Here is a 19,964-nt window from a genome sequence, read left to right as displayed (position 1 = left end):
CACACATTTTTTTAAAAATAAATTAAAAATAAAATATTTCTCATATTAAAGTTCATTAATGATTATTAATTAGCTTATTTAATTAAGTTGATAATTAACGTCATTAAGTTTAATAATTAATTATTAAAGTTTAAGAATTTTAACTTAAGTTTAATAAACTTTATTCAATTTATTAATAATGAACAATTTATTACGTTTATTACTAATAAACTTTATTACGTTTAATGATAGATTAACTGTGAATATATTCATCGAATAACATTTTTAAAGCGTTTGCGTTATTTGTAATTCTTTTCAAAAACATAAAGATACAATAAAAACATTTTGCATAAATCCATCGCTTTAAATTTTCTTCTTCCTCCAGCGAGTCTCGCAGGTACGTGGCAACCTCTGCGGTCGATTTGTGACCCGGAAGTACTTGGCAGGCACTTAAACAAGCGGATGTTCTGTTAGCATTTCTTTTTTGTTGATTCCTGCTAAACACCTCAAGAAGTCGCAGTATAATTTTTGACCAGACACCCAAACTGGAAAAGATACGTATTGTAGCAGCGCAATGGAGGACTGACGTAGCAGCACTGCAGTTTTATTTTGTTTGTCAAGCCCGTGAGTCGGATATTTAACTGAAGCTAGTTAGCATTAGCGTCGCTATTGAGGCCAAAGAGGCTGCAGTGTTCCTGATAGTTGTGTTTGTTTTGGAGTCCGACAGACCATTATTCGTGGACTCCTGTTAAATTATCAACCCTTCTTGAGGAGTGGCTGCGCCCAGGGCATGGTGGTGAACCGTGAAAGCTTCACGTTCTGCGCTAAAAGTTGAACTTTGATGGTTTAGCAGTAGGCTAGCTGAAAAAGGAAAAGTGCAGCCATGGACGATTTCAGCTCGATCAGCCTGCTGTCTCTTGCGATGTTGGTGGGATGTTACGTGGCCGGAACGATACCTCTTGCTGTCAACTTCTCGGAGGTAAGTCTCGAACAAATCTCGGAACAATACAACAACGACCCCTTTCAGCTCCAAAAGTATTGATCCCCCCTCATCAGAAACTCTTCATAACGACTGGATGAATAGTGTTTGTCTTCGTGACTGTGTGTGTGTGTTTTCTTTTTTTTTTTCCTCAGGAGAAACTGAAGCTGATCACCGTGCTGGGAGCAGGGCTGCTTTGTGGAACAGCGCTGGCTGTTATCATTCCCGAGGGGGTTCACGCACTTTATGAAGAGATCCTTGAAGGTAGAGAGACTGGAAGACCAACTCAGTGGCTTCTGTGCTTCCTTGTTTTTTGTTTTCCTTTTGTGCTGATGCATAATTTTCCTCAGGAATTGTCAGAAACATCGGGTTTAAGAGGCTGCAGGTGGCAGTGTTTGTTGCTTTTACTTGCTAAGTTAACATAGTACATGATCGCAAATATAGCAAATTTCCTTGCAGATGTTTCTAATTTGGTACCACAAAATTTGTGATTTTGATTGGCAAAATATATATAAAAAAAAAAGAAGTAAGGAACAAACTAAAAAATAATGTGATTATCTTTGACAATAATTGCAAGGACGGACAGATCAATGCAAAAAGATCTTTAATATTTACTTTTGAGAAGTACTTATTGAAAGCAGAAACAGCTGTTTCTTAATATTTTAACAGTTTGTCAATCTTGATATGGCCCAAAATGAATTTCTCATCAATGTATTAAACAATAAAGAACTGGTCTAGCTTCCAGAGGGACTGCAACCCGATAGGTACAGCAAACTCTTCATTAAAGCGTATTAATGTCTTAACCCTCTCAGGCTCAAATTACTTGAAAAGACTGGCTGAGTTGTTGCAAATCTGCAACACCTGCCTGGAGAGGGTTAAAACGGCCCAGTCAAAGTCAAGAGTCGCATCTCTCCATCTTATCTCACTTTTGCAAAGATGTGGCAAAATCCCCCAAAGACTCGAAGATGCAAACTTAACAAAAGCCGTGTTAAAGTATCAACTCTACATTCCGCACTTTTCAGATTCCTGTTTGTAATTTGTTTCTGAAAAAAGTATGAATCGTTTTCCTTCCACTTTGTTAATGTGTGCTCTCTCTTTTTTTTTTTGTCGCTATATCACATCTGATCAAATAGATAAAATACATTGCGGTTTATTGTTGAAAGAAAAAGAAAGTCAATACTTTTGTATGTAACGCTTGTAACCTGAGGTGCTTCTTGCGCAGTTTTAATCCCACTGCTTGTGTACGTCTGACGTTTACCGGTCCGTCCACGTCTCCTTCCTGCAGGCGCTCACCACAGCCACAGTGGGGCCGGGGCGGCCGAAGTGTCCGAGGCCAAAGTGGACGCGGGGGCGGCTCTGGACGCCACGGGGAAACACGAGCATGGCCACGAGCAGCTGCACGCCTGCATCGGCATCTCCCTGGTGCTGGGCTTCGTCTTCATGCTGCTGGTGGACCAGATAGGCAGCTCTCACGTTCACAACGCCGAAGGTCAGCGAGGCGAAACGCCGGCCGGTCAAAGCAGCTGGCGTTTCATTAGCCACTCCAGCTGGCGAAAACGTCCAGAAGCAATCGTCGGTGCCAGTTTGTCTTCTAAAAGCAGATATATGTTTGTTGCCCGTCTCAGATCCGGAGTCGGCAAGAGTCAACAGCTCGAAAATCACCACTACTCTGGGACTTGTAGTCCATGCTGCAGGTATGTCATCAGTTCATCTTCTATCAAAGATGCAGATGTTCAAAAGACGCACATAGTACCGAAGTGGTCCACTTTATAATAAGACTCCCCTTATAGATGACTAATAAATAGTTTATATACATCTTATCCAGTTATAAACACTTTACAAATCACTATCAATTGTTTATTATGCATTAATTAAGCATGGAGACCATGTGTCAAAATATTACAAATGCTTGCTGTGCTTACAGGTTGTTAAGTAGAAAAACTCTTGATAAAAGAACCAACTTGGCAAGACACCAGTAGTGTCTGTCTTCTTCTCACTCTTAATTAATGCATAATAAGCAGCTATTACTGATTCATAAAGTGTTTAAAGATGAGCTAACACATCCATGAACAACTTATCAGCTTTACTGTAAAGTGATGCCTTTACTTTTCCCTGTAATCCTGCAGCTGTAATCTAGTGGATCAAAGCACAATTTATTTGTTTTCAATTTCCACTTGTGAAGTTTTAGTTTTGATGATCTGAATCGACTAAATGGACGCTGTTGTTGATGCTTGTTTCCAGCTGACGGAGTGGCGCTAGGAGCTGCTGCCTCAACGTCTCAGACCAGCGTTCAGCTCATTGTTTTTGTAGCTATTATGCTACATAAGGTAAAAACAATAATAAATACCACTTATTCCAATCTGTATTATATATTTATTTGCTATGCATAAGCCTGTCTCAACGATCTGTAAATCAGTTAATCACGTCATAAATTGAAATCAGCTGTTTTCACATAATCCCTTTTGTTTCTGGTGTGTGTATGGCTTTTATTTTTTATTTATTTATTGCGTTTGGTTGCTTTGTTTATTTATTTTGGAAGTTTAAAACATCTCCCAGTGTTAAGTGTTAAAGTTTATTGATCTTTGAGAGAGCAAAGTTGCCTGGTCATTATCAATATGTTGACTGAAAATGGTCTCCAAACAACAATATTATTGTTTATAACAATAATTACGGGGGCAGTTTAATGTCCAGCAGAATTCGCTAATGTGATGGGCCTCGTCATAGCGCTACGTTTCTACCTTCTCTCGAGTTTTCTGTTTGCTTCGTCAGCATGTGGATGTTTCAGTGCTCAGAAATGGCTGCTCTGAGACCGGTTCTGCTCCGCCCTGTAACCCGTAGGCTCCAGCGGCTTTCGGCCTGGTCTCGTTCCTGATGCACGCCGGCCTCGAGAGGAACCGCATCCGCAAACACCTCCTGGTGTTCGCCCTGGCAGCCCCCGTTCTCGCCATGATCACGTTTTTAGGCCTCAGTCAGGTGAGCCGCGTTTGGGTTTCCGTTTGGTAATAGAAATGTTTTCTTTCTGTTGACACCTGGGCCCCTGTTTCAGAAAATCCTCAGAAAACTATTATTTTTGGCCATGCTAACCAGCATTAGCATTCGCCACAGGCTATGTTGTAGTGAACCAGCTGTATTGTGGGAGAGAGAAAGAAGGAGTGTGTGAGCAATGAGTACAAGAGTGATTGACAGCGTAGAGACCCTCCCCCTTTCTCTGATTGGTTGTTTCTAGTTAGCACAGGCAGAGGAGTTTTTTTTTATTTTTTTCGCAAATTATCTGTCTCACTATGCTGTCACAACATGACAGGTTTGACACACATATTTTAGAAAAAGCATATTTATTTTTAATGAAAAAATACTTTGTCTCTAAGTATTCATGAAATGTTCTCTATTTATTTATATAAACAGTAAACATTGGTTTTTAATCTCTTTAAAGCTAAAAAATAATTCAGTTAAACATGAAAAACAAAAAATGGCTGCCCACGTTCACGTGTTGTAAAGGGAAATGGGATTCTTCAGCTTCCTGCTTCACACTGTTCTCCCGTTTCCTTTCATTTCCCCTCCACAGAGCAGCAAAGAAGCCTTGTCGGACATCAACGCCACCGGGGTGGCCATGCTCTTCTCCGCCGGCACCTTCCTCTATGTGGCCACCGTTCACGTTCTCCCCGAGGTCGGCGGCGGCGGCCACAGCCACGCCGCCGCCGCCGGGGGCAATGGCGGGAAGGGTCTGAGCAAAGTGGAGGTGGGCGCTCTGGTTCTCGGCTGCCTCATCCCTCTGGTGCTGTCGGTCGGCCACCACCATTAGAGCGGCGGAGCGGGGCCCCGGGGGGCCGGACTCTGGACGCGTGTACAGAGGGAGAGACGCTGGAATCGAGCCTTCAGACCTTGCGGGTTTAAATTGTCTCGCTGCCGGACCAGACGGATGTCGCTGCAGGGACTCGATGGACAACCGGAACGAGACGACCAGGGGACACAGCGATGTTTTATCTGTCGACACAATACGCATACTTTCTACCCAAAATCTTAAGTTGAGACGTCGATTTTTAAAATTTTTTTTTTCCTTTTAGCTTAATGCGTTCAGATCCAAGCAGATTAGATTATCATGCTCGTTTAACTTTCCCACTTCGGTTTTATCGTCTTTCTTTTTTCTTTTTTTTTTTTTGTTAACTGGGTGGTTGTCGTACAGTGAGATTTGGTGTCGGTTGAGCTTGTGATTTATTTTAATTTTATTTTATTTGCTTGTGAAAATCATTTTTCACAAGCATACATATATATATATATATATATATCTGTACAAAGTGTAAATTCCTCTGATTTTTTTTTTTCCAAGTGCCATAATAAAGAAACCAGTAGCAGAAGACGGCGGTGGCGTCGCCGTGACAACCAGTGGGGAAAACCCAGACGGACCAGCTTGCAAACCTCTGGGTTTCAGACGTCACTTTGTCAATCGAGCGTTGCTCTCGAACTTTTCGGACAGCTGAACGGCTCCTCGCCGCCTGCGTCCGCTCCCTGCTCGGTGCATGCAGAGGCCAATCCTTAAAGACGGCCGCCATTCTTTTGCCACGTCGCTCATTTCTTTGTTTATGGATTCACTTTCTATCTCTAACGGTTTCTTCTCCCTGTAAAACGTGCTGTAAATGAAAGCATTGTGTACATATTTGTCTTAAGCGATCGTGGAGGTCAGGTGGAGGGCATCTCGAATGACAAAAGTTTCTTACGGAAGGGAAAAATGAGACATTTTTAGGGACCCTAAGCTCAGGAGAATAGAGTATAATGTCTGTGAAGAACTTTTAACCTGTTGGACGATTCTGTCAATAAGAAGAAAACGTAATAAACCAGAAACGCGCGGTGAGGATTCGGGGTTGGACGGCTTCGTTTTGCTGCGGCGACGCCTGCAAGCGGTGTGCGCAGCGTTAACGCTTGCAATGCGATTCCTAAACGCGGCTCCAGGAGGCCCCTGCTGCTTCGACTCCAGTCCCAGTGAAACCGAAAGCCCGTCACAATCTGAGCGGGCTGCTCATCTGTCTGTATGGTGTCGATGTGCCACTGTACCCAGCACATCTGCAGCGCGTCTGTAAGCCTGTGCGCTCAAAACGGCGACCTTACTCCACAAGCTCAACGGAGTATAAAAAAAATTATGTGTATAAACACTTTTTCCTATATGAATTTCTTGTCTTTTTTTATTTCCTGGTATGAATTATTTTGTGGTCCACATCATTCAGAAATGTCCTGTTAAAACGACCTTAAAGGGGCAGCATTGTGTTTTCCAACCACACAGATTCATTTTACAGCACGATCAAGTAAGTTTGTTACCTTCGGTTGGTAAAATATGTCAAATAAGACTTCTAAGAATTCAGCTTGGTAATCTGTGAACCCTTTAACGACGTGTTAACAGGTGTTTGCTAACTGTGGCTGGCTAGTCTGAAGGAGCAGAGTAGGGGAGTTCTCAGTGCTACTTTTGCCCAGCTGAACTGCTGCTATGGGAGATTAAAGGATCTTAAACACGCTGGAAATGCTGAAGCTACGCGTTTGATGAGGGACTAATGCCACATGATGTAAAGCGGAAAAAGTTGATTTTGCATAATACTGCCGAGACACTTGTCTCCGATTGAAATTCAGTGGCTTTTGAAGGGCAAACTGTTTGCTGTGACCACCTATTAGAGCTTTCATAGACAGAAATTATGTTTTGTAAATATACGCCAAAGATATATTTACATTTTTTACAAATAAAAACTGGACATTTCTGAGTCTCTAAAGTAAAAAAATGTGGCTAGAAAAAAAAAATCGAATATTTTGAGATTATTGTCAAAAGTTACAAAAATAAAAAAGAAAACCTGGTTGAAAAAATTTGACTTTTCAAAATTTTCTAAAAAAAAAAAAAAATCTAGAAATTTTGAGATTTGAGCTTGATCTCAAAGCTTCTGAGTGTGTTATTTTTTATTTTACTTCCTACTCATTTGTTCTCTACCTACAATTATACTGGATCCAAGTTTTGGCGAAGGTCAAGTTAGAGGTCAAATTCGAGGACTTTGACGTCACACCTGAAAATGTTGACAGTGATTCATAAAATCACGGGAAACGACATTAAATTGCAATTTAACATGGTTATTTATTAGTATTATTATTTTAAATCAACATAAACAAATAGACAAAGTTGTATAACTCTGACACCGGTCCTCTCTGTCCGGTTCGTGCGGCTCGTGCGTCTCCCCGTCCCGGATGAGGATCAGCCGTCAGGATCCGTCCAGTCCGCCGCTCTGCTCTCAATCTGTTGCTGATGACTCCGAGGCTGCGGGTCAAGCCTCTGCGCTCCCTTTTCCTAGAAAGTCCCGCCATACAAGCAGATGTTCCTCCTCACCAGTCGCTGCTTCTGAAACACGCAGAGGAAGCAGATGATGATAAATGACAGAAAGAGAGAGAGAGAGAGAGAGAGAAAATAGGTCACACCGGCCGGCAGCTGTAATCTCAATAACAGCTCTCACTGGCCGGACCGTATCGAGCGGCGTCAGATTCAGCCGCCCTCCCTCCCTCTCTTTCTCCCTCCCTCCCGCGGCGCATCGCGATGCGGTGCGGTGCGGTGCGGCGCGGAGTCTGTCCGCCTCCAGCTGATGAGCGTATTGGCAGCTGCATCATTCCGGCCCGCTGAGTTCATCCGGACGCGCCTGCAGGATCCCTGCGTGTCTGTTTCTGGTCGAATGCTGTTGGACTAATTGTTATTGACAGACTGTGCAACACTTTTTGTTGTTGTTATATTTATATCTACATTTTTATTTTTTATTTTTGGCCCCTCCTCCCAGGGCGAGGGGGATTCTGTCCAGGGGGATGTTCTCATCTTCATCCAGAAACTCTCTGCTGTCACCCTGGACGTCCATGGAGCAGTCGGACTCCGAAGCGCTGGACATCAGCACCAAGGTGCAGCTGCACGGCGTGCTGTGGAAGAGACCCTTCGGACGGCCGTCGGCCAAGTGGTCCCGCAGGTGAGTGGAGGAGAGAGAGGTAGGTGGGGAGGGGGAGCACTGGCACTGTAAAAACAAAAAGAAAAGAAGAAACAACAAAAACAAACAAACAAACAAACAAACAAACGTGAATCTCACGGTTGTCGTGGCTCCCAGAATTCCACCATAAAATTATAGGTAAAATATTTTATTCTTTCACGGTATTGACTTTCTTTCTTTTTCTTTAAATAAATAAAAAAAAAACATTTTAGGGTTAAAATAATGCCAGAGTCCATGTTTGTGCTGTAAAAGCAAACATTTTTAGCCTAAAGGTGGAAAAAGAGACTTTTAGTTGCTTTTTTGGGTTTCCTCTCACAACCTTTCTGTTTATTGTGGGTTTTGCAGTGATCTCTCTCTCTCTCTCTCTCTCTTTTTCTCTCTTTCTTTCTCTCTCTCTCTTTCTCTCTCTCGCTTTTCTGGGTTATTTCAGGTAGTTGGCTAAATCCTATATTGGCACTGCATATTAAGGCAACTCAAAAGCATCTAAAAAAATTCTTTACTTAAAGAAATGTAATTTCAATCTAAGCGCCATATTAAGTCAAAATCCTTATTTTGCTCCAGAAACATGTGACCTGCAAAAAACATAAAATCTTCCTTTTGGTCTAGTTTTCAGTGCAAATATATTTGGAATAAGACAAAACTGACTTCCAAGTAAATTCTCAGCCCAATGCAGGAGTTTGTTAAAAGTCAATAATCCCTTAATATTGATGAAAAAGCACCAGTTGTTACTGACATAGTCTGTCTTTGGAACAAGGTATTTGGACTTATTATAAGGGAAAAATATCTTGTTTCGAGTTCTGATCACTTGAAGCTAGTACGTTCTCATCAGTGCTAAGGTATTATAAAGGAATTATTGACTTAAAACAAGCTCCTATATTGTGCTGAAAAATTACGTGCAAGTTAGTTTTATGTCTTCCAGACATCTCTGAGTGTCTGTGTTCAAAGATGATTGTTTGAATCTCAAGAGATTGCGCTAATAAAATAATAATTATAAAAAAAAAACTTTTCACTTTTCAGCCATAACATTATAAACACACCGCCAGTCTTGTTACTTTGTAGTATTTTGCTGAATGATGTCTGATGTCAGTTATTAAGTTGTGCCATTTTGACTTCTTATATTGTCACAATTTAACAATGTAAGAAGAAAGTGGGTTAAAAAAACCCATCATGGCTGCGGGGATACGCAACTCAAGTCGAAGAAGGCTTTTGTTGAAAGGAAGCCATAAAGACGTCCCATTTAAACATTTTTGGATCAGCAGCTGTAAACGTGCGGCTTTAGAGTGGCCTAGTCAAAGCCCAAAGCAAAATCCGGTTGCTCTCTCGCCAAGTGCAGGAGTTTCAATCAAAGGGCCTAACTGGACTAATGGCCGAAACACAGGAGATTATTTACTTTGGAGGTTCTGGTGTTGGTGCGGCCCATACTCGTCAGCTTCGAGAGATTACCGTTAATCTGATATTTTTCTAAAGCGCAAGCTTTTTAGTGTTTCGGTCATATTCCAAGGCGTTCATACTCCTCACCGTTGCTTTCGCTGTCTCCTCGGTGCAAAAGGTTCTTCATCATCAAAGACAGCTTCTTGCTCTACTACGCAGAGAGCGAGAAGAGGAGCTTCGAGAGCAACAGGTACTTCAACATCCATCCCAAGGTGAGCGAAGCGCCTGGCGACGGCCGCCGCCGACTTTCTGAGCACGTCCTCCTAAAAAAAAAAAAAAAACCAAAACACTCGGTCTGTTTCCTGTGGCAGGGAGTCATCCCTCTGGGAGGATGCGTGGTGTCAGCCAACGAGGACATGGGGATGCCTTTTGCCATTGTGGTCAACCTTGAAGATTTCACAGTAGGACTGAGTTCTCTCTGTGTTAGATGTATCCTCCTGTTTGTTGAGTTCCTGTCACAGTTGGTTTATTTAAGTTTTCTGGTGCCTACCTGGCTATTGAGCACAATGCATACGTTTCCACCAAGGGGGGAGGCAGGAGCCAACCCAGAGCCTGCCTCAGCCTATCGCCAGGCAACTTTCAATCGCTTTTTCAAACCGCCTGGCCCAAAGCGGTCTCCGTAAAGGTCGAGAAAGATCGATTGGGATGATTGACGAAATCATGAACTTGAAGTGACTGGAATACAAACGTCAGACCACGGAGTAAATTCGGTTTTTCGTGTGCGTTTTCCAAATATCAGCAGCTTTAAGGCAACGTTCATCTGCAAATGTGGACGAGCCAAATGTCCTCTGGAGAAAAGTTTCACAGATGGACGACAGAAAGATTCATGTAGTTGTCATATGGCCACATTCTTGACTTCATACTTCCTAATATGTGTCAGTTTATCTGATTTGCAATGTAATATACTACGTGTCCTTCGGTCTCGTCCTGTACTTTGTGTAATTTGGCCTCGTTTCAGTGTTTTACTATACAATGGGTGATTTTGTCTCATTTTTGGCTACATATTATATTATGTCTCGTTTTGCCTATTGGTCACACTTCAAATTACAAAGCTTCTCTAAACAAACTTGTCCTTCGAAAAAGCCAAACGTACCAGACTGAGGACTTTTGACATCCAGTTGACGGTAGGAAGAAAAAAGAGAAAGACGATGAATTATTCAAATGGAACGTATTGAGCTTGTTTTAACTCATCATGCATTTAATTGATTTGTTACTCTTTGCGGCAGGCCGACTCTCGCCTTGCTGTTTTAACTTTTAAGAGTTGAAGCAAACATGTAAATCTCCACCTGATTTCATAATAATAATAATAATGATAAACAATCTCTCCGATCCCAGACTTCAGTATTTTACTGCCCCATCAAAGACAAAGACAGGAATCCAATGTTTATAATCTGGAAGCCATTACCGGCTCAGAGCTGACGCTGCGTGCATTACGTCCGCCCCCAGGGTACCATCGTCCTGGCTGCTGAGTCTGAGGAGGAGCAGGTCCAGTGGATAGAGATGCTCCAGGAATCAGGGAAAGTGTGAGTACCTCAAGGCCCTCTGCAGGGATCAAAGTGGTCAACCAAATTATGTCAGGGGTCTTGAATCTTTTTCCTCCTCCTCGCAATTCCTCCATGTCGGCGGTCAGGACATGGAAGAACTCGCAACTCGGGGAGGCCATGATCGAGAGCCTGGAGGCTCAGGGCCTGCAGCTGGCCAAGGAGAAACAGGAATACCTGGGTAAATATGAGAAAGCTCAAGTATGTGAGTGAGTTGGGAAAATGATTTTTATTTAAAAAAAAAAACATGTTTGTTTGCTTAAAGACAAACTTATGGAAGAGACAGAGGAGTTAAGTCACCAAAGAGCACAGAAGGAGGTGAGGTCCTTGTTTCTGTTTTTTCTTTTGCTCAAAAAAAAAAAAACATCCAGTGCACAGCAATCATGTCGGGAAACACTTACTGCTGCAGTGCGTAATTTTAATTAAAAAAAAAAAAAAGTTTTTTTATGTATTTGTTAATATGTAAAAAACTCCATAAGAAAAACATTTACAGTTAAAACTGTGTTCATGTTGTAACATGGGATAGATAATCTGTGAGTCTGAGCTCCTCCGCCTTTTTCCCTGGGCTGCTAATGCCGTCAGAAGGAATTCACCGCTCTCGGGTCAAAAATGACCAATCAGAGGCAGGAGTAGGGTCTAAGCGCTGTCAATCATCCCTGTGAATGTGCTGTGAAATGTGTAAAAGGCGAAGAAACAACTCACCACAACAGGAAAACCACTTATTTGCTGACTGTTAACCACACTAGCCACAGCTAGCTAACATTGCCAGCTAAGCACTAGCATCCACTACAGGCATTGCTGATGGGAGAAACTGTATTGAAGGAGGGGAGGATGGGCAGAAATGCATGTGGGAGAGCAGCGTGCACACTATCATGATTGACAGCGCTAAGATTCGCCCCCTGGCTCTGATTGGTTGCTTCTAGTTAACCCTGGGAGCACTGGGAGGAGTCAGAGGAGCTCAACTTTTTTCTCTCACAGGTGTTTGTCTCATACCGTACTGTCACAGCGAAGTGACAGATTCAACAAATGCGTCAGTCATTATTTCTGGATTCCTGCAGGAGCTGGAGCGTCTCAACCAGGTCCTGGAAGAGGAGAAGAGGAAGTTTGAGGAGGTGGTTCTGGAGCTGAAGGCGGAGCAGGAGCAGATCAACCTGTAACTCACTAACTAACTAACGGTTCATTTGGCATCAGGAGTTCCCAGAGTCGGCGAGTGCCTTCGTCTTAGCGTGTTGCGTAAAGGTGCGCCTTGCCGTTGCAGAGACCTCGATGACACAACTCAGTCCCTGAAAAGTGTTGACCGGGAAAAGGAAGAGCTGAGCTGCCTAACAGACACGCTGCAGAAGTCCATAGAGGTATTTTGTCGTTTTCCAAGATTGTCACCGCAGCGCAGTAAATTCTTCACCTTGTTCTTAATGCATCTTGAGAGCTAACCGTTTACACACAGTCAGTTGCTTCCTCCCACCAAGTTGCTTCCTTTCCAGATGCTTTCATCACGTTCAAATGAACTTTTAACCCCATACATGATGTCCTGAAACCTGTGTTTCAGAACCTGCTGGAAGGAAGCATCCCTGCAAGAACCGCGACTTTGTGCATGTTTACATATCAAGCTGACAAAGTTGTAGATAGTGATTGATCGTGATGAAGCACGGCGCCGGAGTGCGATTAATCTGATTACATTCTTTAGTCGACGAGCGGCACAGGTAAAAACAAAAATCCCGACATAAACCACAGAGGTGATGTTGTTTGTTTTCAGGAGCTCTCCCAGGAGAAACGGCGGCGACTCTTGATGCTGGGGGTGAAAGGTCAGGAGGAGGAGGAGGAGGCGGGCCAACAGAGTTCGGGGTCGGCGTGCGAGGACCCCGGGGACGGAGAGGCGGCCCGAGACCCGGAGGTGCTGCAGGACCTGCGGCACATCGAGGAGCAGATGAAGATCCTGCTGCAGGAGAAGGAGCAGGCCGACGAGAAGTGAGCTTCCCGGCGTCCTCGCGGTCGGATCCACTCCCACCCCCACCTGCATGTTCTCCCGAGCTAATGGTACAGTGGAAATGTGTATCGATCCGGAGCCAAGCAGCTCATTGACGAGGCGCAGTAAGTGGGGATGCTGCAGGTTGCTGCTATCGACTGTGAAGCACTAATGCTCGGCTGCGCATGCGATGCACAGCGCCGCGTTTCCACGAGCGGGTCGGGCCGGCCGGCTCTCCCACTCCCATCAGATTCACGTCTCGCTGCGTCAACGCGCAGGCCTTGTCCTCGCGTGTCCATGAGGTCGTGTCGGTCTCCGCTTGCATGCCACGCATGTGAGTCAAACGCTTCTTGACCCCTTCGGAGCTAAAAAGAAACGAGGCCAGTCAAGTGGGTTTATATTTAAAAAATAAAAATAACTTTTAAAAAATCAAACAAATTGATTTGTTAAATCAGAAATAAGTTATTATTGCAGATGCTTTTTCTTTGCATGGTAACACTCCTCATGACTATCAGAATGGACATTCAATTTAAAAAAAAGTACAAAAAATTGAATTAAAATCAACTTACTGGTAGAAAGCATTTTCAAAAGCTTTGTCCAAACTATGACCAGCCTGTCGTTGGGTCTTTGTGTCCACGAGAGACGCTGACTGTCACTATAATGCTGGCCAAGCCTCAGATCACTGATAACTGTCTTTGTCATCCATCTTTGTTGAAGCCAAGCAGAGTGTGACGCTAACCGACCAACAGGCAGAAGTTGAAGTGTTAAGACTCCGCCCTCCTCATTTGCATAAATAGACAGAAATGGAAAAGTAAGAACAAACGCAAAAAAAAAAAAAAAAAAAAACTCCAAAAACAAATCCTTGACAAAAAATGTGTATAACAAAAAGGAAAAAAACAACATATAGACTTCTGCTTTCACTTTTTAATTATGTCAGTTTTGGTCCTCCATACCACCCAGAAGCTTTACTCAAGTAAGGGTAACGATGCCTCATAATAATATTACGCAAACGGAAGTAAAAAGTACTTTTTGCTCAGGGCATGTAATTTACTGTATGGAATATGACTGCAAATGAGCTGAGTTCAGTATTTCTTGCTTCCTGTTCAGGCTGAGTGAGAACGAGCAGCGCTCCAAGCTGCTGCAGCAGGAGAAGGAGTACTTCTCCACCCAGGCCCAGACACTGCAGCAGTCGCTCTCTCAGCTCACGGCGGACAAGCAGCAGACCGAGGCCGAGCTCAAGGTGACAGAGTACACAGGGGCGGCCCCGGGTGGCGTGGGGTCCGGAGCCAAATTAGATTTGTGGCCCCTTTCCTTTGTGAGAATACCCCACTATCGGCGTTTCAACACAGATTTGGTGGGATCTGGGAGAAGGGGCGGGGCTTAATGAGCTAACTTTAAAATTAATCGGTGATTATTGTTTGTGGAACAAACTGAGCTCAAACACAAAGATTAAACTCATGGCATCAGATTGTATCTATGGCAACACAGCGAACAAGATTATTCATAATGCTTTTATGAAATAAAACATCTTTCGGTCTTAAAGGGACAGTATTACGTGTTACCCACCCACATAGTATAATTTTGTAACACAATCAAGTAACTATGTCATCTATATTTATAAAATGCAATATAAATCAAACATGTTTTTAAAAAAATAAATAAAATTGGACCTCTGTCTCTTTAAGAAACTCCTGCTCTTTCTGAAACTCCGCCTTCAGGAAGTCATCGGGACATCGCTCCTCCATGAACCTTTTTAACGTTTTGCTGAGAAGCAGCATTGTGCACATCACCAGGTGATTGCTAATTGCTGCGAGCTAGTCTGAAGAAGCTGAAGGCTGTGAGGCGGCAGCTCAGAGGAGGAGGTTCGTCCCCAAAGGCGGGGCTTCGGTCCAATCCAGCATGTTGTTCAGCTAAACGGCTGCCGGGGGAGGCTAAGGGATTTCTCAAACATGAAGGAACAAAATCAAAGCAACACTTTTAGTGAGGGAAAATCATTCTAACAAGATGTACAGCTAAAAAATGTTGATTTTACATAATACTGACCCTTTAAATAAGAAGGTGACGATATTCATCGCTATAATATAGAATAATATATATATATATAAATCAAATAATTATTAGAAGCTACAGTGAAGGTGACTTTGTTTCAAATATATTTATTGAAAGAAAGAAAGAAACAAACAAAGAAAGAAAGAAAAACATTCACAGGCGATTCATTGTTGACATGTCGGTACTGATGGTGGTTTTGTGAGGCCAGGCGGAGATCCAGTCGCGCATGGAGCTGGAGCAGAGGCTGAAGCAGGCGGAGGAGGCCCTGCAGGACCTGGAGAAGGGCCTCAACTCGCTGGAGCGGACCAAGGAGAGAGACGAGAAGATGAAGGGGGACGTGACGCAGCTGAGAAGTGCGTGTGTTAGCAATTAGCGCGTGTTTAGCTAGCGTTGGCTAAGCTAACGAGCTGCATGCATGAGCAGCCCAGCGGCGTGAACTCTGGCCGTATTAAATGCTCACAGGCATTTGAGACGCTGTAGCTTCAGTTAAATGTTAGCCGTGTTAGCTATTATCACATTTCACCTAGCACTCTGTACAGTTATTTTAAAGGCTGCTCGCTTGTTTTTTGATGGCGTGTCGTTGCCTGTACTGCCCCCTGTTGTCCAACCAGCGTAAATTCATGGAGACTTCATTGAATTCTCAGCATCTAAAAACTGACGGGATGTTTCTCTCTCCTTCGTATGTTACGAAAACCTTAGAGGTAAAAAAAAAAAAGTAGGAAAAAAATCTAAATTGGCAGGATACAAATAAAAACTGATTTGATCTGATCACTGATCTGATTACAATAATATTTCCCCTTGTTGAGAAGTTTTATTTAAACATTTGAATGTTAAGAGTGGACGTCACACATCACTGGTTGTATTTAATACATTGTCATATTTTTATACCTAATGTCCAAATTCTCAGAGACCTCATGATATTTTTCTCTTGTTTTATCTGAAACCATTAATAACAATTATTTATTAATAGTTACGTCTCATTTTTATTATAATAATAATAATGATAATGGAGGAACTGGGTTCCGGTCTAAGAAAGGAATTCAAATAATTGGCCAAATGTGAAGTTTGACATCTCATTATGAAATTGGTGCAGCTGATATTCACAAAGGCACATTTCGTCACCTTTGTAAAACTTGAATGCACCCCGATTATCTGCTGTCGTCTCTCACTGCAGCGATTTTTGTGTGTTTGACAATTGCATGCGTGTGTGTGTGTGCGCGCGTGTGTTTGTTCACCCAGAGTTCTTCGAGGAGTGCATCTGTGCAGCGGAGATTGAGGCGAAGCTGCCGGCCATCATGAAGAACGCCGTCTACCTGCACAAAGCCGCCGCGCGCAGAATCAAGAGCTGCCGCATCCAGAGGAGAGCCTCCAGGCGCCACTGGTGTGAGTGGGAGCTTCACACACACTCCACTCGCGTTCTAGTGGTCGGTTGCACAAACACAAATCTGACAGCGGTGGCTATGAATAGCTTTCCTGCTAACATTGGAGAAGAGAAACCAAACACTGTACAGTATTAACTTGAACTTGGTGAAACACGGCGGTGGCAGCATGATGCTGTGGATCAATTTGACTGGCAGCCAATCAAGATGAGAAAGACATTTAACGCATTAATAAATTATTTTAACTTATATTGATTGAAAACCAGCTTGCCTTTTACAGTGAAAAACTATTATAATTCCAAATTTATGATTAAGAAATTGATTAATTTTTTTATTTTTTAATTGATCTTCCACAATATAACTCTGGCTTAAAATGATAACAAATTGACTAATGATTTAAATATAAATTATGCTGATTTTTGGCTGGTGTTTTTCTTTTCTATGAAAAATTGATTATTTATCACAGAATGATACTAAAATATACAAGTAATGTTTTTGTCATTAAGTTGGAAACTGTGCTTTTTGAAAAATATTACATTTCCATACATGTGAACATCCCACATTAGGAAACATATCCATCATCTTTTCTGCAAATGTTTTCTGTTTATTATAAAACCTAACAAAAGCTAGAAAATAGGATTGTTTAGAAACATGTTTTTTACAGTAGATATAAAAAAAAATCTTTACCTTTTAAAAAAAAAAAAAAAAACATTTGTAGCTGTAAAAGAAAAGTTTAGATCAAAGTATATCCCTGTGTTAGAACGGTCCAGTCAAAGTCCAGACCTAGATCCACTAGACAAGCCACAGCAGGACTTGAGAACCGACATTCTGGACTCTGAGCCACCGGTTCCGGCTAGTAGATGTGCTCTCAGCTGTAATCGACTCAATACAAATGGATGCTAAACTTTTCAGGTTTTCCTCCGTAAAAACATTATTATTTATTTTTTTAAAGCATGCACCATTTCCCTACAGCACACTGAGGTTTGTGGGTGAAACATGAGAAATGCAGGAGAATTCCTGGGAGTGACTTTGAGGTGTCTCATAGTCGGCGGTCAGCAGGATGAGGGTAATCAACGTCGGCTTTGTTTTACAACAAACCGTTTGCGGGAGTTTGTTTTTCTTTTATCCAGATTGGATGATACTCTAAACATGTCACTTTTAGATTTTGCAAACGTCATCCGTCTTTCCTTTTTCCCGCTGCCGTCGCAGTCGGAACGGGTCGGCAGCCGGATGCCTCCACACGTCGCCGCGTTTGAACTGTCACCGCTTGGGTTTTTAAATGACGGCGAACGCGCATTCCGTCTTGACCTCCAGAAAATCTCTTCACAAACATCGACGCTTCCCGGGCAGCCTCCCGTTCTGTTCCCAGGAGCTTTCCCAACAAACAGCGGGAGTGATTAGCGGCACTTCAACAACCATTGCGGAGAGAAAACGGAACAGAAAACATCCGTGGTGAAAGTTTAGCTTCGGCTTCACCCTGACGATATGCTGCTGGTTTTACTAGCTGAAATCAATCAGAATATTTTTGTCTTATTTGTGAAATGTGAGAATAGAACCGCTGAATATTGTGTAAAAAAAAGAACAAAAAAAAAAGAAGAAAAAACAAAGAAAAGTCAGTTTTTGTGACTTTGAATGACTTTGACTGTTCCAGTGAAACACTCCAAGTCGTTTGCTGTGGCCGGTTCGGACGACGGCCTGGAGGAGCTGCGGGCGACGGCTCGGCGGCTCACCTCTGACAGCAGCTTCAGGGAGAGCGTGTACAAGATCGTCGTTCGCAAGGAAGCCGCAAACACCATGATAGACTGAGCGGATAAAAGAAGAAGAAAAAAACGAATCATAAATGGTCCTTTAGCTTTAATTCCGTCAGCACAGAAAGTTGGAAAAGATCCTGATCCCAAAACTTAACGTATATACACACACACACACGCACGCACGTACACACACGCACGCATGCACGTACACACACACACACACACACACACACACACACACACACACACACACACACACACACACACACACACACACACACCCGTTCACTGACGGTCCAAGTCACTGCAATAATAAAAGGAATCGCACAAGATGAATTAAATAAATTTAAGTCACGTAACCTGCTTGTTTTTTTTGTTGTTTTTTTTGCGTTCTTTGTTGCACTGAAATGTTTCGGTTTATTGAAAAATGTCTAATATCTGACAAAGTAAACCTGGAAAAACAGAAAGAAAGCTAGTTCTCATGTCATAACTTCATTTATTTAGAGAAAAAAAACAATCCTCACCAAAATGAAGTAATCCCACCATCGCCACTAAACCTAATAACTGATTATTATTTTTTCTGTCACTGTGGATGAATTTTGACTCACTCTTTCCTATAAAACTTCTTTTTTTTTAGCCACATGCTAACATTTTCTTTAGTAAACAGACTCTACAGCAGTCATAGAAATAGAACTTAAAGATAACATTTGTCTGCTTGGATATTATTTGATCCGTAAAACCAAGGCAGTTTTTATTTACATACTTTTATTTACATGCTTCCGATACGAATATGATTTCATTTTAGAAGTTATGAGCGAATACAGGGAACTGTAAATATTTGGACCAGGTTAGCTTAGATGTCTTATTGTGCGAAATCAGCATCCATGCAAACATTTCAATTGTTATAACAATGCTACAAATATCAAATGTGACTCGTCTGGCTAGTCTGTAGGAACCAAGTGGGGAAGCTGTCAACGCTAGGTCCACCCGAGCGTTTTCCACAGCTGAATGGTTGCCATGGGAGATTAGATGATCTCTCAGATATAAATTAAAGAATCAAAGCAATACTCCAGGTATGTTTTTGATGAGGGAATAACATTATAACATAATGTAAAACAACAACAAAAAAGAGTAGATTTTACATAACCCCATTTAACAAGCCTCATAATTATTGACTTTCCTAAAATTCTCTTTGACACAAATTCAACTGAAATATTTAAGAACTGGCGCTTCCTTCTTCCAGCAATACATTTAGGAAAGCGTGATTATTCAGTCGTCCTTGTCCTTCGTCAACGTGACGTGACTCAGCCGCCTGCTGTTTAAGCCACTGGCCACTTCCTAGAAAATGACCCATAATTGTTTTGCCGGTAAACATGGCGAGCTCCGAAGTTTACTGTCAGAGAAGAAGGACTGCTTGAGGTCGACCGAGTCTTCACAACAACAGTGGTTGTTGTGAAGACAACCACAGTGTCACCATCCATCCATCCGCCAATCTGGTTACACCAGAAAAAGGGTTTCCTCTCGCTCCATAACAAACCTTCCACCAGTAAACTAGAAGTGGGTCGCCACTGAAGTCCCTGAGCGAGGTGTTTACCCAAAATCTAAGGCTAAATCATCAGAGAAACACAAAATCAACATGCTTCACGGTGGTCCCTGGATCTCTGGATAACTTATGAATAAGTTGAAGAGTCATTTCCTAGCATGGGATGAATACATATAATGCAATCAAAGATTCAATGTTTGGGAGAGATTGTGTGTCTGCACTAAAAGCTGAGTTGGTCCACATGTTTCAATACTTTTGGACAATCGACTCAAACTGATTGCTGCATTTTGAAAGTTGCGAAATTTCTAGAAGCAAGCTTTCTGGACGAGGGAATGAAGTGAGCTAAAAATACAAACGATT

General features: G+C 42.4%; 2 protein-coding genes across 2 annotated transcripts; both read left to right on the top strand.

Moving 5' to 3' along the window:
* Positions 1-415: 415 nt before the first annotated feature.
* Positions 416-6,118, top strand: slc39a9 (solute carrier family 39 member 9). Its single transcript, XM_055057400.1, has 7 exons — positions 416-958; positions 1,114-1,222; positions 2,244-2,447; positions 2,584-2,652; positions 3,200-3,285; positions 3,797-3,931; positions 4,521-6,118. The coding sequence occupies exons 1-7, from the start codon at positions 863-865 to the stop codon at positions 4,755-4,757; spliced, it is 936 nt and encodes a 311-aa protein (XP_054913375.1). The 5' UTR covers positions 416-862; the 3' UTR covers positions 4,758-6,118.
* A 1,282-nt stretch (positions 6,119-7,400) lies between these two features.
* On the top strand, positions 7,401-18,420 carry plekhd1 (pleckstrin homology domain containing, family D (with coiled-coil domains) member 1). Its single transcript, XM_055057145.1, has 14 exons — positions 7,401-7,631; positions 7,750-7,929; positions 9,497-9,590; positions 9,690-9,779; positions 10,825-10,901; positions 11,009-11,100; positions 11,185-11,237; positions 11,978-12,072; positions 12,178-12,271; positions 12,673-12,884; positions 13,990-14,122; positions 15,140-15,284; positions 16,171-16,314; positions 17,962-18,420. Exons 1-14 carry the CDS (start codon positions 7,561-7,563, stop codon positions 18,114-18,116), a joined length of 1,635 nt encoding a protein of 544 aa, XP_054913120.1. The 5' UTR covers positions 7,401-7,560; the 3' UTR covers positions 18,117-18,420.
* Positions 18,421-19,964: the final 1,544 nt, after the last annotated feature.

The sequence above is a fragment of the Poeciliopsis prolifica genome, unplaced genomic scaffold, assembly GCF_027474105.1.
Source record: "Poeciliopsis prolifica strain line A6 unplaced genomic scaffold, Auburn_PproV2 SCAFFOLD047, whole genome shotgun sequence".
NCBI lineage: Eukaryota > Metazoa > Chordata > Actinopteri > Cyprinodontiformes > Poeciliidae > Poeciliopsis > Poeciliopsis prolifica.
Note: the sequence above shows the minus strand (reverse complement) of the source record. Positions and strands in the feature narration are given on the sequence as shown.